The sequence below is a fragment of the Panthera uncia genome (genome assembly GCF_023721935.1).
Source record: "Panthera uncia isolate 11264 chromosome C1 unlocalized genomic scaffold, Puncia_PCG_1.0 HiC_scaffold_4, whole genome shotgun sequence".
Taxonomy (NCBI): domain Eukaryota; kingdom Metazoa; phylum Chordata; class Mammalia; order Carnivora; family Felidae; genus Panthera; species Panthera uncia.
Window position 1 is genome coordinate 100,345,721 of NW_026057585.1, and position 21,930 is coordinate 100,367,650.

At 47.1% G+C, this 21,930-nt stretch overlaps 1 protein-coding gene across 1 annotated transcript in view; it reads left to right on the forward strand.

The window, feature by feature from the left end:
- DNAJC11 (DnaJ heat shock protein family (Hsp40) member C11) overlaps positions 1 to 21,930 on the forward strand; it is a 66,914-nt gene that overhangs the window by 14,311 nt on the left and 30,673 nt on the right. The window contains exons 2-4 of the mRNA XM_049618175.1: positions 6,185 to 6,314; positions 9,433 to 9,506; positions 16,067 to 16,168. Of these exons, the coding sequence (XP_049474132.1) occupies positions 6,185 to 6,314; positions 9,433 to 9,506; positions 16,067 to 16,168 (306 nt within the window). The remainder of the gene's footprint in view (positions 1 to 6,184; positions 6,315 to 9,432; positions 9,507 to 16,066; positions 16,169 to 21,930) is intronic.

Sequence of the window (21,930 nt, forward strand, 5' to 3'; positions counted from 1 at the left end):
GACTCATTTCTTTAGCCTATTTTGACCAGAAGAATTGATGGCCATTTTTATCTCTATGCTGATGACAAAGCTTTTGTTCATATTTTTGAAATTGGTGTTTATTTTGCTTCATATCCTCACCCAGACTTAATATTCTCAGTCTTTGTCATTTTAGATATTCTCACGGTTGTGTAGTGATACCTACTTTTGTTTGTAATTTGCACTTCCGTAATGACTAATAATATTGAATGTCTTTTCATGTACTTTTTAGCCATTACTGTATCACCTTTGGTTGAAGTTTCTGTTTAAATCTTTTACTCATTATTTTATTGGGTTTTCTTCTTTAGTTGTAAGAGCTCTTTGTATATTCTGGATACGGGTCTATTGAATACATGTTTTACAAATATGTTTCTTTTATTGTTCTGACAGGAAATCTTTAACTCAAGGTTACAAAAATGATCTCCTATGTTTTCTTTTTAGAAGTTTTATGGTTTTAGCTTTCACATTTAGGGTTTTTTTTTTTTTTTTTCCATTTTTTAGGTGTTTTTTTTTTTTTCAATTGTTTAAACTGTAAAATACAAATAACAAAATTTACCATCTTACCCGTTTTTAAGTATACAGTTGAGTGGTGGTAAGTGCATACATATTGTTGTGTAACCATTACCACCACCTATCTTCTAAAGTCTTTTCATCTTGCAGAACTGAAATTCTACCCATCTGCACACATCCCAAAGTGTGTTCTGGTGTCACGAGTAGAATATTGTATATATGTCTGTTAGATCTACTTGGTTTACTGTGTTGTCCCGGTCCTGTTTCTTTATTTCTGCCTGGTTATTCTCTACATTATTGAAGCAAGGTAGTGCAGTTTCCAACCATTATTGTAGGACTGTCTATTTCTCCTTTCAATTCTGTCAATTTTTGCTTCATATATTTTGACAGTCTGTTATTAGGTAACAAATAGTTATAATTGTTAATATGTTCTTTCTATATTGGACCTTCTATGAATATATATTGTCCTATGTTTCTTGCAACCTTTTTTGATTTAGTGTCTATTTTGTCTGATATTAGTGGAGCCACCCTACTCTCTCTGTTACTATTTGCAGGGAATGTTTTTCCATCCCTTTACTTTTCACATATTAGTGTCTTTGGTTCTAAAGCTAGTCTCCTATAGACAGCAAATATTTGGGTCGTGGTTTGTTTGTTTTTTTAATTCATCCTGCTAATCTCTTTTGATTGGAGAATTCAACCCGTTGAGTTTAAAGTAATTATTGATAAGGCGGGCCTTATTTCTGCTGTTTTGCTATTTCCTTTCTATGCCCTGTATCTTTTTTTGTCCTTTAATTTCCAAATTAGGGTCTTTTGTGTTTAGCCATTTTTTAATAGTGAAACGTTTTAATTCCTTCCTCATTTTTCACATGTATTCTGTTTTCTTTGTGGTTTAGTGTGTTAAACTACATTTAACTTCCTAATACTCTAATTTGAATTTATACCAGCTTAACTTCTATAACATACAAAAACTCTTTCCCATGCCTTTCAGCAATCGAGGTCATAGAATTACATCTTTATCTGTTGCGTCTCCAAAAAATAACCTGATAACTGTTTTCCCTAACGCATTAGCCTCTTACATGATGTAGAAACAAAATGTGAAGTTACAAGCCAAAGTTACAAAGGACTAGCTTTTAGTCTGACAGGCTTTTTTAATGTGTCGGTCACTTAAATTATTAAGAAAACAAAATGTGGAGTTAGGATCTGTTTTTGCGGCTAACACTAGCTTTTATACTTGCACTTGTCTTTAACCTTTACTGAGACCTGTATTTCCTCATATGGCTTTGAGTTGCAGTCTTTCATTTCACTCTACAGGACTCCCTGGAGCTCGCTTGCAGGGCAGGTTTAGTGGTAATGAACTCCCTTGGCTCCTGTGTATCCGTTTATCCGGAGGTCTTTGCGTGACCTCCTGTCTGATGCAAGATAAGGGTCCAGGTTCTCCTTTCTGTATGTGGATGTTCCCCTCTTTCAGCATCATGTATTAGAGACTATCTTTTCCCCTTGAACCATCTTGACCTCTTTGTCGGAGGTCACGTGGCCATATGTATGTAGGGGTCGGTTTGGACTCACTACCGTGCCGTTGACTTTTGCATTGGTTCTTTCCCCTGTACCACACTGTCTTGATTCCCATAGCCTTGTGCTAAATCTTAAAATCCGGTCACATAAGTCCGCCAGTTGTTTTTCAGCTATTCTGGCTGATAAAACAACTAGGAAAGTAACATACCTTTGTGTTCCATGGCCTTTGTTTTTCCACATGAATTTTAGAACTGGCTTGTCTGTTTCTACAGCAAAAGGCCTGGTGGGGTTTTGGGTTGCGTGGTATCTGTAGCATGCTCTGGGAGAATGTGGCATCTTAATAATGTTGACTCTTCCGATGCACGAAAATGGTTTATCCCTCCATCGTTTTCACTGTCAGAGTTGTGTTGTGGCTGCCCATGGACACGTCCTGCACGCACTCGTTCCGTCCATCCCTAAGCAGTTCGTGTTTGTGATGGTACTCTGAGTGCATTGTCTTTTTAAATTTTAGTTTTTAGTAATGTAGGAAAAAATTGATATTTGCATATTGACCCCATATCCCGTGACCTCACTAATGTCACTTAGCAGCCTTTTTGTAGGTGCTTTATGATTTCCCACATAGGTGATGTCCGCAAATGCAGAAAGTTTTACTTTCTCCCTTGTAATCTGTATGCCTTTTAGTTTTGTGCCTTACCGCAGGAATTTCATTTTTGTCTTGTATAGCATTGATGAATCCAACCATTTTAACAGACCACTAAACTCTACAGTCAGGTCACAAAGGACCTTTCCACTGTGAATGTTATGATCACTAAGGCTGGATTTATAATAAATTTACTTTAATTAGAAATATAACCAGATGATTGACATGCTGGAACTTTTCAGACTTAAGGCACAGTACATCTCCTTACTTTATATAGGATTTTAGAAACAAGTGTGCAACTGTAGGTTTCATTTTTAATGATAGCAGATTTTGAGATGATACCAGTATTTTTATGATAAAGAGTTTATCATTTGTGAAATATTGAACCAGTGACCTTAGCTATTCAGATATGATGAAAGGCCCAATCTAACCTTTTATTGAACATGATATTTATTAAAAATGAAACTCCTCGTTTCTATTACTTAATCAATAACACATTAAGCCATTTATTAATATGATTACAGAAGGTCTTGCAGATTAGATATTCTGCCCCCTTGTCATCTAGTTTAACAACCAGGAAACAGCAGTCTAAGCTAGAGTCAGCCAAATCTGTCTAATCATGCGCCTGTAACTTTTATGAGATACTGGAAAGAACACTTACAATTTGCAGAAAGAAAATAATCTGTAGTTGCTGTCTTGGAAGGAACAAGCCCCTTTTACATCATTACATAAGTAAACCTACCTGGAGAAGATCTATTTTATTTAGTTAACCGTTATTTATTTGCTTAAAACAGTGAGGTTTGGTACAGGTGGCATATTGGTAAATGTGGCAAGAAATGCCACATGCTTGACGTCGGCCAGGAAAGAAGCCTGTGGTAGGAGAAAGAAGAAAGAGCTGCAGAGTCGGGACTGTTGAGGCACATCTCTGCTATGGGGTCTCATGGTTTTTATTGAAACGGAGTGCCCATCTAGCAAAGGGCACGTGTCCTAAGTGAATTTTCAGAAACGAACTGCTTCCTGGATGAGCACTCCTGTTACCCTGTGCCAGTACCCTGTGTCCTGTTCCGGTCTCAGTGTGCGTGATGCCACGGGAATGTCGAGCTTCACTTGTGACAGTTAGGACAGCCAAGGACCCGGACCCCTTCGGAATACACAGCATTGTTGAGTGCTCTACAGGTCCCGCTTCATTTACTCCTCACAGTAACTTTGAGGAGGGAGGTCCCGCAGTCTGCGGTTTCAAGTTGAGAAAACGAGGAAAAGGTTTTACAAGAGCCACCCTTTGTAAGCAAGCACCGTAGGGTCTGCTCTCCCCTCGTTGTCTCCCCATCCCTGAGACTTTGCAGATGAACGAGCTGAGGGTCTGAAAGCTCATTTGCCCCCAGCCCGTGTTCTTCACCACTAACCTCGGAGGCAGCCGGCTACAAGTTGTTCAACAGTGTCACGCTCAGGGGCTGCCCCAAAGGGAGGGCGGAAGACTGGTGCTGGAACAGGGCAGACATCTGCCTGGCAAGGGGCTGCTCGGTCAGCCAAGTCTTTGACCCCCTTCCAAGAAGCTGCTGATGTAAAACTGTGTGCAAATGAGCCTCTGTCCAAACAAGCAGCAATGGTCTGTGTCTGGTTTAAAGGACAGGCAGAGTGTCTCGGGTATAGGTGTTTCTTTTCCGGATAACAGATCATGTGAAGTCAGAGCTGGTAGGGCTTGTAGAGGTCAGCCAGCCAGCCACCTCCCCGCCCAGACAAAGAAGCCGAGGGCCCGGAGGTGAAGGCATCGTCCTGATGGCGCCGACGGGCACCAGGCCTCCCCACGGCCTCTCCTCTCGGGCACGTGTGACTGACATCTTACCAGTCACATGGAGTGTCTTTCTTTTGGAGTTCTTCAGAACTCCTTGTTTAAAACCTCTAGGGAACCTGCACAATGTTGCTGGTTTTCTAACATCTGAAGAACTTAGTTTTGCATAAAGTGTTTAAATTTTGTGCCTGGAGCATCTGGGTGGCTCAGTCGGTTAAGCATCTGACTCTTGATTTCTGTTCAAGTCACGATCTCACGGTTTGTGACAGCGCAGAGCCTGCTTGGGATCCTCCCCCCCCCCCCTCTCTCTCTCTCTCTCTCTCTTTCTCTTCCTCTTCCCCGCTTCATGCTCTTTCTCTAAATAAACTTAAAAAAATAAAAATAAATTTCATGCCGAAAAGTTATTACTAAAGTACAATAAAGTTTTTCCTTTTTTCCTTAGTGAAAAAAACTCATTAGTCCTGGAACTGGAAGGTAATGAAAAGTTGTGGAAATTATAGAAAAATGTGGTCAAACGTTTTCCCTTGTAGCCTTGATCCCTTGATCAGTCCCTGTACTGGTTCTCCTTGGGGACACGTGTTCTGAGGCCTGTTCCTAGCGCACTGTTGGCCCTGGCATTCTCACCGGGGACCTGGTCCCGTTCTCTGCCCGCATGGCTGGTTTTTTGGTCCCTCCGGTGTGTCATCGGCAACCCAGAAGTGGGCTTCTATTGTCAAAATGGTGAGGGGGTTGCCTCCCAAAAACAAAATGTTCTTTACTTGACTGGTCATCTGGATAGAGCTGCCTGTTCGGCATCACCTCGAATAGACCCAAACGGTCCCAGAGGCTGATATGAAATCACACAGAATGTTTCCCCAAAATAGACCCACGGGGCTGGCCAGGTTGGTGGCTCGGTGTTCCTAGGGCCTCTGAGGGATTTTGTGTCTGAGGACATCTTGGTGGCTGCGCGGCAGGCAAAGCAGAGTGTGGGTTTTATCCTCCCTGCCCCCCCCCCACCTTCTGTGCGGCTAAAATACACTCAGTCCATTGTACTTACTTGGTATCATCTGTTCTTCCCATGATGCATGTTTTCCCTCAAACTGAGGACATGTGAGGACTGGGGAGCTGAATGCTTGGGGGGAGGTCTTCTGGGTTTGTGGGGGAGGGCTTTTGTTTCTATAGGATAGCAACGCATTTTTGCCCACTCTCTGTGCTCCCCTTTAGAATCAGAGATTGAATCGGAGGCTTGTGTTGGTTTTACAATTTTATTTGTGGTTTTTACGGGTAAATCTTCATCGAGGTTCCTTTGTCAGAAAACTGGATAAATGCATGGCCTTTCTGTCTGATGGTAGATAGCTTTTTTCCTGTCTGAACCAGTTTTCTGTTGAGAGTGCCTCCGCGTGATTTATTTCAAATAACTTGGGTTAGAAAGTAAGCGGGTCTGTGTGACGTTTTTAGTTTCAGCTCAGAGCACATCGAGCCAGTATAGAGACGCATCTGATAGCAGCATTTCCCAGCAAAACACAATTGCTGTTGATGTACATAATTGATCACTTTATTAACTGTGGAAAAAAGAAGCCTTATTGAAGCCATAAAGCATAACTTCATTATGTCCTGAATGTAGAAAGCAAACACATTGGAGAGTGGCTGACAGGTTCCCGTTTCAAGGCTGATTCTGATCACGATAATATTCAAGCAGCATTGATTGTTCTCTAACTGGATTTTTCTCTCCGTAGGCCTCCTCGGAAGAGCTGAAAGCTGCCTACCGGCGGCTGTGCATGCTTTACCATCCCGACAAGCACCGGGACCCGGAGCTCAAGTCCCAGGCGGAGCGGCTGTTTAACCTTGTGCACCAGGCTTATGAAGGTCAGCGGAGGGCCAGGCCTCGCGCACATGCCCTGAAAAGCAGCTGCTCGATTTTTAAGAGGCTTGATTTGTAGAGGACAGAAAGAGAGTCCTTAGAGGTGCATGAGAGAGGAGGTTAGGTTAGTGCTTTTTTACTGACAGGTCCTTTGAAAGAGTGGTAGTTTGCCCTGGAATCAATGTGTCCGGTCAGTGGGACATGAGAGTGTGAGCAGAGCAGACGGGGGCCGGGCTGCAGGGAGCACTCAGGCTCTAAATCGCTCGCTGGCTTTCTTCTAAAGGGAGCTCTTCCAGGTAAAAGGCTGATCGCTTCAGACAGGCCCTCTTTGTTCTCTTTTTTTATGAGAACATTCACAAGAATGTTTTTTTTACTTGAACATCATTTTATTGGCTCCGGAGCATTTGGTTAAGGAAAGGTTCTAACAAAAGGAAGAAAATGATGTTAGGGAGGCCAACAGGAAGTAGAATCAAGTAATTCAGGTTTTTATACTTATATCTTAGGTACTTCAGAAGGAAAATTTTGTGATGTAGCTGTGTATAAAATATTGAAGTCGGGGCGCCTGGGTGGTTCAGCCAGTTAAGTGTCCAACTTCAGCTCAGGTTCATGAGTTCGAGCTCTGCATCGGGCTCCATACTGACGGCTCCGAGCCTGGAGCCTACTTCCGATTCTGTGTCTCCCTCTCTCTTTCTGCCCCTCCCCTGCTTGCGTTCTCTCTCTCTATATATATATAATCAAAAATAAACATTAAAAAAATTTTTTAAATGTTAAAGTAACTGATGGGTCCAGTTTCTGTTGGAGATGGTGGAAAAGCTCTAGCAACATGACAGTGATGGTTACACAACACTGAATGCACCTAATGCCACTGAAGTATACACTTAAAAGTGGCTGAAATCAATTTTATGTTATGCATATTCTGCCACAGGTTTATAAATAAAAATTTAAAAATATTAATGCACTCTTAGAATATATGCCAAGTAAAATAAGTTATTCATTCTGGAACAGATTGGTGATTTGCTCCTTAGTTAAACAGACCAAAAATTAGATAATGTGTTTCTTTATGAAATAAAGACTTCTCGTTGTTGGGTGCCTGGGTGGCTCAGTCGGTTAAGCATCCGTCTTAGTCTCGGGTCATGATCTCACGGTTCGTGAGTTTAAGTCCCGCATTGGGCTCTGTGCTAACAGCTCAGAGCCTGGAGCCTTGCTTCAGATAGTGTGTCTCCCTCTCTCTCTCTGCCCTCTGCCACTTGTGCTCTCTTTATCTCCCTCTCTCCCCCCTTCCCTCTCTCTCAAAAATAAACATTAAAAAAAATTTTAAGCAATTTTTTTAACTTTTGTGTTTTTTTTTAATTTATTTTTGAGAGACAGAGCGTGAGTGGGGGAGGAGCAGAGAGAGAGGGAGACACAGAACCCAAAGCAGGCTCCAGGCTCTTGAGCTGTCAGCACAGAGCTCAATGCGGAGTCGGAACCCGTGAACCATGAGATCATGACCTGAGCTGGAGTCGGACGCTTAACCGACTGAGCCACCCAGGTGCCCCAACATTAAAAAAAAATTTTTTTAATCTATTTTAAAGACTTTTTGTTATAGACATAAAAGCATATGCCATATTTCACTTTATGGTTTTATCAAAAAATTGGGCTTTACTGATGAGGAAAACTCGGGCTGCAGTGCACGATCCACGTCTGTGGTCAGCATTGGGTCTTTAGTAGATTTAACTCCTGCTCAGAAGCCTGTTCCTTTTATCGTATCCTGTTGTCTGAATGGCTGTGTGAATTTTACCGTTGTCTAAATTACCCCCGTGGCCAGCTTGTGTTGTCCTGGAGATACAGGGAAGAGTTAACAGAAAACCCAAACGGTTCTTGAGGAAGTGCTGTGGCAGCAGAGCCGCCCCCATGCTCAGCCTCATGGGGAGACCAAGGGAAAGCCGTGAACAGATAAGTCCCCACGAAATCCTACAGATTAGCTCAAGAAGTCTACCTCCCACGTCTTCCAGTGGTCAGCACTTCTTTCTTCCCCGTTGGATTTGCATATGGATACGATCATTTACATCGTTTTTTTAATTAGGCCTAAAAATACATGGGAAGTCTCAAGGGAGAGAAGTTTCGAAGGTCTTGCACAGAAACTGGCAGAGGAGGTGAGGAAGGGAGCGACCACTGGCTTTCCTAACACTTGCATTCCGCTTGGATGTCCTTCCAGTAGCTGTCCCTCCCTGAAAAATCTTTTTCTGATGTACTTATTTAGGTGATGTGGCAGCCACCATGGTGACAGGTGTTTGGGTCTTAAAATGATTTACAAAGAAGCAGAAGGATATTAAGTATATATATAGTAAATATATATAAAGCTTATTCAGACAGGCTCTGATTGTAGAAAAATCTGATTTTACAATCAGAGCCTGTCTGAATAAGCTTTAGAAACTCGAATTAGCTCGCTCTTTCTTTTTGTTTGTTTGCTTTTTGTTTTGTTTTTTTTGTTTTGTTTTTGTTTTGCTTATTTCTTTATTTAAATCCAAGTTAGTTAACATATAGTGCAGTAATGGTTTCAGGAGTAGAACCCAGTGATTCATCACTTACCTGTGACACCCAGTGTTCATCCCAACAAGCGCCCTTCTTAATGCCCGTCCCCCCACCCACCTCCCCTCCAGCAACCCTCAGTTTGTTCTCTGTCTTTGAGAGTTTCCTAAGATTTGCTTCCCTCTCTGTTTTTATCTTATTTTTCCTTCCCTTCCTCTGTGTTCATCTGTTTCGTTTCTTCAACTCCTGAAATTAACTCTTTCATCCCCAGCTACTGTATAGACTGTGGCAGAAACTTAACCAAATTTGTTAAAAAACAACTGTTCTCGAGTGGCCTGAGAGTGCAGCTTCCTGCCAGGTGCACCTCACAATGAAGAGTTGCTTGGACACAAAAAATCCGACATTTCTCATTTGTGTCCCACCTTTAAGCACATCCTGGACCAGATCAGATAGGCAGTTAGGGGGAAAGATGCACAGGGGTGAAGAGTGCCTCTCGGTGAGATTGTGCTTGGACAGGGAGGAAGGGAAGGAGGTAGATTTACCTGACGATGTTGTTTCCAGCTCTGAAAGGTGAATTCCGTGCTTTGTAAATGTGTGATTTTTAATTTACAGTGCTCAGCGACCCCCAGACCAGGGCCATCTATGACATCTATGGGAAGAGAGGCCTGGAGATGGAAGGATGGGAGGTAAGAGAACCTGTGCATCTGGCGTCCCAGAAGAGTCTTTAAACATCTGCAGAGCACCAACCCCCTGATCCCACAGCCTGGGACCATGTGCTTGAGAATACTAGAAGCCGCTAGAGTCCCTTTCTGGCTTCATATTTCAGTGTAAGAGATGACTTCTAGGCTTGGCTATGCCTCTGCGTACCTCCGTGTGCTCAAGCAGGTCAGCCATCCAGCTTGTCCTCTGTTTCCTAACCTGTCAGGTAAAAAGCCAGGGGCATAGGCTGTACCAGTATTTTCTAACCCCCGGGAGGGAGCAGGCTGCTTGGGGGTCTGATGGAAGACAGTTTCCGTAGGGGTGCGGTTCTGTCCCCACACGCATTTCCTGCCACCCTCCCCCGTTTTGTGCCGCTCCCTCCGCCCCAGGTTACCAGTGACTGCATTTGGGACGTGTTTGTGTTGGTAATGTGTTGTGCGTGTGAGCAAATGGAAACACAGAAAAGTTGACAACTACTGGATTGAATTGCCCAGGAGGAAAAATGTTCCACTGGCAGCCATGCTGTGTAAAAACAGTTACTCACGTTCACACAAGCTTCTGTTCTCCCTTTGCTCTGCCACTGACTAGTCACAGAGCCTCGAGCAGGTCCATGTTACGAGTGCGGGGAGGGGGAGGGACGGCACGAGGATCAGATGGGAAGATAGGGGAAGACGAAGACAAAAACCAGGGGGAAAACCCTTAAGTTGCTGTAAGAACATATAGGTGTTAGTACTTAATTTCATTAAAGAAACTTGGGTTTTGACGCCCCAGAAATTGTAGGAGGCTGTTAATGTTAAATTGGCCATTGTTGATTTCTTTCTCATCACTGTATAAATTACCCCTGATGTTCTTTTGGTATTGAATCTCAAGCCTGTAAGCCTGTCTCCTGTAACTAGCATTAAAACCTTCTACAGACCATGGGATAAAGAGTACAAGAGAAGCGAGACAGCCTCTGGTTCCCTTTCCACTGCTGCTTAATATTGGTGGCTTGTGGGCCATGTTCCACCCGTGGCCATGTTTTGGTTGCCCACACAACAAATTGTAGTCGCTATCATTTAAAACTCGGGACATTTTGCATAAAAGTCTGGTTGTCTGTCTTCTCTTGGAAAAATCAGAAAATCTGGTAGCAGCGTATCTGACTTCCCCTGCGAGGAACGGCAGTCCACCAGATCTCCTGAGCCTCTGCCCTGTGGGCAAGGCTGTGCCGTCGGCCCTCCCGACACTCAGCACCTCCCGTGGTCTTACATCGGGCCTGCCCTTCATCCGCGTGCCCTGCCTGGCTCCAGCAGGCAGTCGATTTCTGGCCTTTGGTTTGATGGAAATAGCAGTGCTTCAGGTCACATTAGCTCATCGTAGCAAAGCGTTAGGTCTGATAGCTAAGCATTTTTTCATCCTAAAAGGAAAATAGAATCTTGTTGTATTTACTGACTTTCTCCTCACCTTGTGTCCACCATGTTCAAGCTCCCTTGTTTTTTGAAGACGTGGGTCGGTTACAGTGTTTCGTGGTAGCAGTCAGCGCCGCAGAAAGGCTGCAGACTTCTCTTACATGCCCCTCCCTTCAGAGTCAGGGTTGTTCATTCCCAGCAGCATCATCCCAACTAATGGAGCGGTGGGGTAACATCTTCCTGGCAAAATATTGTGTGGTTTCCTATCACCAAACCAAATTATCTCCCTATTAGCGACAAAGCAAAACCGCATGCACAGTAGTGATTATACAAGTATGTAGGCAGTCATGGATGGTGAATGGGTAAGTTTTTATATGCATATATTTTAGTAAGCTACTTTAAGAAAATCAAGTTCTCATCGATCAGAATTGGCTTTTTTTGCATTGATTCTAAGCCTTCACCGAATATAAAAATGGCTTCAAGGAAGAACACCTGAAGATCCCCTCCCAGATGTGCACTAAGAGATGTATCCGTGTCTAACACATGAGGGGAAAATTGAGCCCCTCATTCAGGCTGTGAATGAAGAGTCTCAGTGAACTCTGGAGCGCTCTGTGGGGCTGGCATCGCCACTCCTAAGAGGAGACCCCTCCCGCTGCTGGCTGGTTCACACGAGGGCTCTCCTGCATCAGTCAGAGCTGCTTCCCCAGGGAGGAAGCTGAGTTCCCTTCATGCTGTCGCTGGTGTTATTTTCTAATTGCCCATGGTATCCATTTGCCCCACATCTGTTAGTCTGAACAGATGGGGTAGTCGCCAAAGGGTGCTGTCAGAATCCTAGCGCCTTCAGTCCAGAGATGTAAGAGCCCATCCCAGGCGTAGTGGCCACTCCCTGCCCAGCAGAGGGGTCACCCCCTTCTTTTGGTGGCCGCTGGGGAGCAAATGGGAGCTTGTTCAGGCTGCACTAGGTACCCTGCATTCAGTCATTAGGTAAGTTTTCATTCTTTGTTTTTGTCTTTTTCTTAACGTTTATTTACTATTGAGAGACAGAGCATGAGCATGAGCATGGGAGGGGCAGAGAGAGGAGGAGACACAGAATCCGAAGCAGCCCGAGGCGGGGCTCGAACTCACAAACCACGGATCATGACCCGAGCCGAAGTCGGACACTCAACTGACTGAGTCACCCAGGCGCCCCCCCCCCCCCGCCCTTGTTTTTGTCTTTTAACCTTCAAGAGGCTTTGTCATTCTCCGGCAGGATTCCACGGGAACGAGGTGCAGAGGTTCAGGCACACCCACGTGCAAAGCCAGCCCTTTCAGTTTTCCAAGTTGGTTGGCGGGTTTGTGTGGATACCCACATTGGAAATGAGATTGGCTTCAGAGAGGCAAGGCTCACCCTGAGCTGGGAACGCTTGGTGGTGCTCAGTCTGCTAACAGCTCGCCCGAGGAATGGAGAGCACATGCCTCAGTAGCACTGGCAAGACAGTACATCGTGTCCTTTGGCCCAGACCGTTCACTGTCTGCTTTTGTCTGCAGCCCCTTACTTTGTCCTTATTTCACTGCTTCCGCTCTCTTAGAGGTCAGTCTTACTGTGCCTAAGAAGGTAACCTGCATTACCAAGATCATGAAAACAAAGGCTTGAAAGCTCTCACAGACTAAGGAGACACGATGACTGAAAGCAGTCCCAGAGCCTAGACTGGATCCCGGAACAGACAAGGGATGCGAGTGGAAAAACTGGTAAAATCCAGAAAGTCTGAGTTCAGTTCACGGTAGCACACCGAGGTTGGTTTTGAGATTTGGCAGCTGTCCCGTGGTTACGTAAGGTGTGAACATCGGGAGAAGCTGGGTGAAGGGTGTACAGGAACTTTCTGTACTATCTTTGTCGTTTTTCTAAAGTTCTAAGTAATCTTCTAGAATTATTCCAAAACAAAAGTCAGGTAGCTAGAGTCAGAATTTTCAGACCAGACGGTACCTCAGGAATCCTGTAGTTTATAGCAGGGATCTGAAGTGAGAGATCGGGGACCCCCGCTGAGGCCACCAGGAGGTTAGAGGCAGCGTGGGACAGCCCGCTTTTCGCCAGGCTGCCTTGCTTTTCAGGGTCCCTGTCCCCTCTCCCACAAGGGAAGTCAGTCTTCCTGGCTAACGCAGGGACAGAACTAGTTGGTGAATGGATGGTTAAGGCGAACGGTCCAGGTGTGTGGATCCACGGGCTGCACGTGGTACGCTCTGTCGTCGAGAACGTCTGGTATTTACCAGCTATAGTGCCATTCAGGAAGGTGTGCTCCTGGGTGCACAGGAGGGCACGTGTCTGAGGGTGACCAAGATGGAAGGCGTGTGAAGGAGAGCATAAAGGCCGGGGGCCTTGGAAGCTGGAGCGAGACGCCCTGCCCGGCCCCTCACTGCTCGGGAGGTGCCAGCCGTCCTGACTTTGCAGTTAGCTCTGATTATGCGCCAGCTCTTTGCCAAAACTCCTGTAAAATTGACTAGAAATGGGATGACTTAACCCCTGTGGAGCATCTGCCTCTTCAGTTCACCAGGGAGTGTGGGAGAGGGAAAGGGATTTGTACCTATTGATCCAGCCAGCAGAGGTGAGGCAGCTATAGAGTTTTTGAAAACAAATCTTGTTCTGCTCTGGCCTCTGTGGAGCCTGACACTTTCTGGTCTTAATTCCTGGAATCTTACGAATCTATTTTAAAAATACCAATATAGGGGCGCCTGGGTGGCGCAGTCGGTTAAGCATCCAACTCTCGGTTTCGGCTCAGGTCACGATCTCTCCGCCGGTTTCGTGAGTTGAAGCCCTGCACTGGGCTCCGTGCTGACAGCGCAGAACCTGCTTGGGATTCTTTCTCCCTCACTCTCTGCCCCTCCCCCACTCGCACACTCTCTAAATAAATAAATAGATAAACTTAAAAAAAACAGTATAGAGGCACATACACCACATACACGGAGTCAGTGTCGCTGGGTAAGTCTGGCTGGTCAGACTCGTGCTCAGTGTGCACTCTCAACACCAGCGTCCCGTTGGGCAGACTACTCGGTGTGAAGCCTTTTCGTCCAGGTAGAACAGCCCGGTTGCTCCGGGACCCGTGGAGGGGGCTCTTCCGCTTCCCATCCAGACCCCCTTGGCCGTGGTGATGCGTCACGTAGGTCGCCACTGGCAGGTTCCATAGTCACAGGCCCACCGAATCTGGGTCCCAAGGTCACAAAGAATTCCTAAAATATTTTAAATCCTTTTTTCCTGATCCGTCTTGACCTTCACGGTTAAATGGAATAGTTGATTACTTATATTTCCCTGAAGCTCTCTTGTCTTTATTTTCTGTGATGAAGGGAGAGGCTGACAGGACATGGCGGGGGGGGGGGGGGGGGGGGGGGGGGGTGATGGAAACTGAAGCACTGAGCCTCATTCCGCTCTGTCCAGGGCAGGGAGTTCGGGTGGGTGCCTCACGCCCTCAGCTTTGGAGAAGTAGGTGAGCCTCCTTGTCAGTTAAATACAACCGAGGGTGTCGCTGTGAGGTAACGAAGCAGTCACTGGCGTGCCATTTAGGACTTTCATTTGTTCTTGGATGGTTTTTAAGTGTTCTATTTTATTTTTGAAGTTTATTCATTTGAGAGAGAGCAAGTGCACACATGACTGGGGCGGGGGCAGAGAGAGAGAGAGAATCCCAAGCAGGCTCCGCACTGTCAGCACAGAGCCCGACTCGGGGCTTGATCTCGTGAACTGTGAGATCATGACCTGAGCCGAAATCAAGAGTCGGACGCTTAACCAGCTGAGCCACTCGGGCGCCCCGTGTTTTTATTTTAGGAATTATTGATTACATCTGGTTATTAGAGGCGGAAATGCTGTTTTCCTTATTTTTTCCTCTTTACTTCCTGAAAGCATAGTAAACACATTTCTCAGTATGCTTTTGGCTAAGCCAGTTTTTGTATTTATTTTTCTGTATTGCTGAATGATAAAATAAAGGGACACAGAACCTAGAACGTGACCCGGTTTATGTGAGAATGCACACACACATACATGTATGCACAGAGGGTGTCTAGGAAGATGCATTAAAAACTAGATGTCAGCCTGGGAGAAAGAGGATGGTGGAGAAGAGGGAGTGAGCTATAGGCCAATTGTACTTTTTTCCTTTATATCCTTCTGTACTATTTTGATTTTTTGCTGTAAGCATGTATTTTTTTAAACAATTTTTTAAACTTGTGATTTCCAGGATTGCTTCTTCTCACATCACCTCCCTTTTTAGCTGTTCTGTGAGCAGCCTCTCGAGGCGCCTCTGTGTTTCTCCCACTGATACAAGGAATGTGCTCTCTGGGTTTGTCCCCCACCCATCTCATGACTTTGTCGGCCTGCCCCCACTCTCGGTGTTTCTCCCAGGCCATGGCATCCTGGACCCCTAGAAATCATGTGGTGCAGTTCCCTCTTTCAGAGATGTGGGGCCTGAGGCCCACGGTGGCCTTTTCCTGCCTCTTTGAAATCTCCATTTTGTGATGAGCTAAGAAAAGCCAAAACGGAACGCCTTATTTTCTCATAGACTTGTCATTGTGCATCCCTGAGTAGTATTGTGGCCTGCCTTTTGGTACCTGAGTACTGTTTTATGCTAAGGCCCGTCTGGCATCATACATTCTCAGGGTCATATCATATTGAAGGGGGAAGAGTCCCACGGTGTAAAAACGCCCAGGCCTGATGGCTGAAGCTCAGAAGGCATCTCCAGCGATGGCTCCAGCACACTGGGGAGAGATGACAGGGCAGTTGTGAGCACCTTCGTCCTCTGCTTTCATCTTCAACGTTTATTACTGGGCTGGGACTCATTAGGAAATTTAGACCACGAGACTTAAGGCGACGTATTCTCTGTAAGATTCCTACAGCGTCAGAGAGAAGTTTACCGAAACAAAGGAAACCACGCTTAGTCTCTCTGGAGAGCTGAAGGGAAGCATCGCCTTGGGGATGATTGTAGGGCAGAGCTGAGCGGATACGACCGTGAGCCTGAGCTCACCAGGGCCTGGCTCCGGGGGAGAAAGGCTTGTCGGGGTGTCATTGCTGCTCTCGGAATCCCAGGGCGAGGAACAGCCAGACCTGGGCCACGCGAATGCGCCACGTTAGCGATGTCCACTCTTGGTGTATGTTTTCCTCGCTTTCTGGGTCCTTAACTGCCTCTTCCTCCTGACTGTGCCTGCAGGTTGTGGAGAGGAGGAGAACGCCAGCCGAAATCAGGGAAGAGTTTGAGCGGCTGCAGAGAGAGAGAGAGGACAGGAGGCTGCAGCAGCGCACCAACCCCAAGGTAAGCCGGGCCCGCGGCGGTGAGGATGGCGTAGGCCTCACTGCCAGGCGGCAGGCCTGAGGTCAGTGGTGAGAGCGGACCGAATTGGTGGAACAAAATTGTGCGTATTTTATCTCAGAGCAGCCTCTTTCGGGAGAGCAGCTCCTGGTGGCTTTCGGCAGAGCTGCCGCTCAGGACCTGGAGAAAAGTGTCTCGAACCCTTGAACCGTGTGCAGGGAAGACCAAACCCATCCCGAGCCGAGGAGACTTCCCAGGCGGCAGCACAGTCAAGGTCCCTGAGACCCTTTCCTGCAGTCGTGCCGCCCGAGCCCTTGGCGGGTGACAGTCAAGGGACACTGTCAGCAGCCACCTGACCCCGCTCCGAAGCAGCAGGACTCCCTGCAGCACTGGGGGTGTGGGACGTTTCCCAACTGCCTTACGCGGGGCCCCGGCTCTGATCTGCCTGGACACCGGTGCTGTGAACACCAGTCACCGGGCTGTTCTGGCAACGAGGTGACCCCCTTTAACTCCATCAAGTCCCCAAGGGAGTTTGAGTCCCGTGACCTAGTGACGGGCCGGAGTCTGAGAGCTACTTTTCGGTCCTGTGGATGATACCTTTTCCTCTGATCTGTTAGAGAAGCAGATTGTCCAGAGTGCACGCGCCAGCCCCGTGGCAAATGGGGTGTCTCCGTCAACTTGAGATGCCGGTTGTGTGAATGTATAGTCGAACGTGACCCCGGTGTCCTGTTCAGCTGCACTTGACAAGGGCCCTCAGCAGCCGGACTCCCTCAGTGTGGCCCGATGGCCTGGCAGGCAGCCTGAGATCTAAAGAGAAAGAACAGAGGCTGGCTTACAGCCCGGGCATTGTGATAATATGAACTTCTGATCAAGTACATTCTAGGAAGGGGAATTTTTTTTCAAGACTCCTACAGCGTTTAGAGGACCGTATCTTCAGAACACTCCCATCTATTTGAAGCCTGCATTTCAAAGTATATTTATAAATGCCGACACCTCTCCTTCCTGCCCAGCCTCCCTGCAGCAGATGATGGCGTCAGCGGTGCGGGGCCGTCTTACGGTCGTAGGAGAGCGGAGAATCGAAATGCTGGCTGAACCGACTCGGGGCGGGTGACACAGTGGGGAGCACTAAAGGTCTCTGCGGCGCCCTGAGCCGTGCTCGGGGGTTCCCTTCGTGGAGCCAGTGCTCAGGGCCACGCGCCGCGGGAGGTCTGGTTTGAAAGTCGGTGTCGGCAGATGGAGTGAGGGTTGAGGAGACGGGGTGGGGCCTGGCGGGAGCAAGCTGTTGCTGTGGAATCTTTGCCGTTCTGGCTGGAGTTATGCTGCATTCCGAGCAATGAAGGGGAAAGAGAACGTCACAGTAGCCTGAGCCTCCGTGTCCTGCGATAAAATTGGCCATCTGGGTGCGCGCAGTGATTGCTTATTGGGATTCTGTGGAAACGTGTCTCCGGGCCATGTTTCCGTGGAATGAGAGAGCACAGCTGTGACCATTTCACACAAGCGTGCGAGTTATTGTAAAATTCCTAATACTTTGCTACTTCCATAAACTGCTTCCAAATAAATAAGACATTTTCTAGCCAGAAATAGTGAGTGATAACCAGATGTTTGGCCATGCAGCATTTTGAGGAGAGCTTTTATTCCATTTCTGAGGGTTTTGCTTTTCATGATGAGTGGAAAGGTTTGGGATGTTCTCATCCTAAGAAAGCGGAGATCTCCTCTCTTAAGGCCACAGGGGAAGGACACTGCCGATGACCATCGGGCTCAGCACCGACCTGTTGTCACAGGGGACTGGCAGGCGAGCACATGTGTGGCACTGCTGTCTGAGACTTGGATGGGCATTTCTCTCCGTTGTTACCAGTAAGAGTTTGTTGGGCGGGGATCTGCCGGTGGGATGTATGTATGAGAACGGGCAAAGAGGTCAGGTGGGAAAAAGTGGTAGATGGGAAATATTCTGACACGGTGATGTGGGACCTGAAGCAAAGCGCGTGACCTGTGTTTAGTTTTCTCATCTGTAAAACGAAGCCGCCTGACCTTCCTGACTACCACGCCAAGTTGGGAAATGATTGAAACAATAGGAAATAGGTGTTAATTCATTGGAAACAGACACACGTGCTGGGTCAATGCAAAGTGGTACCCATTAGGTACCATCGAGGTTAAGAACTTTTGTTTTTGTGTCTCCCCCAGCACTGCGTGGGAAATACTTGGTTTGGTCAGGTAGTTCTGGGCCCATGGGGTGGGTTTGGATGGGGTCTGGCAGTTGGGATTTCAAAGTGGCCCTCTGACAACACCGTCAGCCTTCTCCCGTGGCCTTGGCCTTGTGGAGTCTCGGTGTGGCCAGCTACCTGTGAGTCTTGGTTTGTGTGAAATGAGCTTTGGAAAGCACAGTGGTGCTTAGAAGCGATGAGCGGAATCCCCAGTTCCCGCGTGGGAGCCACCGATGGCACGCGTGCACACGCACACTCACGCAAGCCCAGACGCCCAGACGCCCAGACGCCAGAGGCAGCACGATAGCGCTTTCCACCTGGAGTCCGGAGCCCTGCACTGGGATTCTGATTCCACCCTCTTGTTCTGGGCCCGGGGTCAGGTCACTTCTCCAGTCTTCGCTCTGTTTCCTCTTGGGTGAAATGAAAGGTTTGCCACAAAGCCCACTGCTTGGGGTCAAGAGACTCCAAAGTCCTTAGTTTCATTGCCCCTGTTTTCTGTCTTTGCTGCGTGAGAGTAGAGTCGTGTTCCCTGCTGGAAAACGCGAGGCTTGGGTTGCTGGTGTCCTGGGATCTCCCGGGCCCTCACATTGAGCAGGCGTAGGGGGTAGTTTGCGGCCAGACAGACGATGAGGCTCCTCCACACCGAGTGCGCCGTGCGTGACTGGACTCTGACTGGACGGCCACGGCCACCCTCCCTCCCTCTTCAAGATCTTGGTTTTATTTGCTTAATCCATCGACGCGTCTTGACATTCAGAGACTTAAGACGATGCAGTAGGGTTGTTCCGTGCCATGTTCACTTCATACTGATTATTTTCATTCCTTTCTTTGTTAATGCCCATAAACCTTCTGTCTCTCTCACGGCAGCCACTCTGGGAGTCTAAAGATGACAGGTCTCGGGCAGCGCAGTCAGGACTTTGTTACTGCCTCCTAATGAACTTGTTCCCATCCCGTGTGAAGCACACTGTTAAGTCAAAGACTGTTGGGGGGCTGTCACTGTCTGCCCCTGGGGGTATGGACTGCTTGCTTTCTGACCCCTTTACATAACAGTTCCTGGAGATCGGCACATTATTTCCTGGACCTTCCATTCTCCTTTCGCTGTACAGAGCTTAACGTAAACTCCCTGGCAAGACCTCCTTTCTGATTTTAGAAAGGCCAGCTTATTGGTTTGGTTCCTGTAATAGCTTAAAAATAGAATCCAGCTGTATCAGGAAACATTTAAAAAATGTATCAAGGAAGACCTATAACAGTAAAAATATTTTTAAATCCCAGAGTGTTTTCATAAAGACACAGGATTACATTACTCAATTATTTTTAAAGGGTTTTTGAAAAGCCGTGTTTCACTTGCCACGGCTAATGATTATAGGCATCCGAATGAGCCTGTGGCTATGACTTCAGTCTGTTCGGTGGAAATGACTCTGATGTCATAAACTGACTCGGCTTCGCTGACAGGAAAATCGTACAGAAGAAAAGCTGTTCGAGCCCATATGTTGGTTGCGCTCAATGTCAGGAAGGGGCGACGTAATGTGTGCAGAAATGGGCAGCTGTCGAGAGTGAAGAAATTGGGAAGTTGGCACGGAAGAGGGGACCGAGTCCGAGAAGGCTGTTGGATAAAGCAGAGCTTTTGCAGAAGAGAAGGGCCGGCTGCTGTCCCCATCCTGGTGGCGTAACCACTTAGAAACAAGGCGTCAGAATTAGAGACTTCGGTTTATGCAGGGAGGGCGGCCCAGGGGGGTGGCGTCCTTGGAAACTCTGGTAAGTTTGAGATTGATCCTCCAACATGAGAGAACATGGGTTCTGACTTTGATCCCAGAATGAATCTGCAGAGACCATCTCACAAGAGCCACCATGGGCTCGTCAGCTATAAAACAGGCAAACTGCACAGTGCCTCTTAAAGCAATTGCCTCTTTGGGTGGAATTTTCAGTTAGTAATTGAGAATGCATTTGACAGAAATTTCTCACATTATCCTTATGGCCAGATAAAATACAAACATGAAAATAATTCAGAATGAAACATTCCTGGCTGAATGAACACCTGATTCTACTCAGAGGGTTGATTAATGCATCATCCCCAGCCTGGTGAGAAGCTTCTCCTCATGGGAGAAAGGCTGTAACTTGTCATGCTCAGAATTTCTGTGAATGATGTCAGTGAAGATGTGTTTGTCATATTCACAGGTGACCCAAGGCCGAAGGACAAAGCCAAGATTCTAAAAGATCCCAGTGAACTAGAATGGCAAGGTTAGACGTGCTAGCTAAGAGAAGGGGAGATGGGGAAATGGTGGTCTTTATTTGACTCAGTGTTAACAACAGTTTAGAGTATTTTGCAGGTTGGGAATGAGTACGATAAAGATGATTCATTTATTCACAAAGCAGTTTAAATTGGGTGCCTGTAAGGAGCCAGATCCTGTGCCAGATGTGGACGTGCAGCAGAGAATAACAGACGAGACCCTGCCCTCTTGGATACTGGCCGAGAGAGACAATAAACACAATACATAAAGCATATAATACGTTAGAACGTGACCGTGCTATGGCGGGAAGCTAGGTCAAGGTCCGGGGGGAGGAAAGCAATTTGAAATAGGGTGGTCAGGCCTTGCTGAGAGGATAACATTGGAACAAAGATGAGACAAGTCATCCGTGTGGATATCGGGGAAGAGCCTTCTGGATGGAGGGAGCAGCCAGTGCAGAGGGATACTGGATCTGGTATGTTCGAGTAGAGGCAAAGAGACCAGTGTGTCTGGAACAGTGATGGTGGAAATTATTAGCAGCTGAGGGCCAAGAGGCACATCTCCATTTCCCTGTTGAAAAGCAGCAACTGGCCTTAATTTGTGACAGTTCGAGAGAACAGAACCGACGGCACGGAGATGATCTTGGCTCGGTCTAAGGAGCAGTGAACGAGGTGGGCTGCTGGGGGCTGAAGGAAACCACACTTTCATCCACCGTCTCGTCCCGAACACAGAGCAGCAGGGACCTGCATCTTCCAAGTGGGGGGAAGGGGGGGCAGTTATATAATTAAGATAAAAATAAGTTTTCCCGGCTGTTCACAGAGCCAGTGTGGGAGTGGGTGCCAGGCCGGCGGGTGGTGCTCCGTCCCGGCTGGAGCGCTTTGATGACCTCTGGCGGTCTCCAGGCCCTGCCTGGGAGTCGTGGTGTCCCTTGGTTATGTTAGCTCCTCCGGAAGAGGAGGCCTCTGAGACTACGCGGCACAAGAAGTCGACGGATTTTTAAATATGCATATAAGACCTTTCTGAGATTTTAAATTTTTTTTTTTTAACGTTTATTTATTTTTGAGACAGAGAGAGACAGAGCATGAATGGGGGAGGGTCAGAGAGAGAGGGAGACACAGAATCTGAAACAGGCTCCAGGCTCTGAGCGGTCAGCACAGAGCCCGACGCGGGGCTTGAACTCACGGTCTGCGAGATCATGACCTGAGCCGAAGTCGGACGCTCAACCGACTGAGCCACCCAGGCGCCCCAAGACCTTTCTGAGATTTTAATCATTTTTAAGTAGATGCTAGTTTTGAAGTCTAAGGTGTGGGGAAATTTTTTGCAGGTTTTTGTGGTCAGAGTA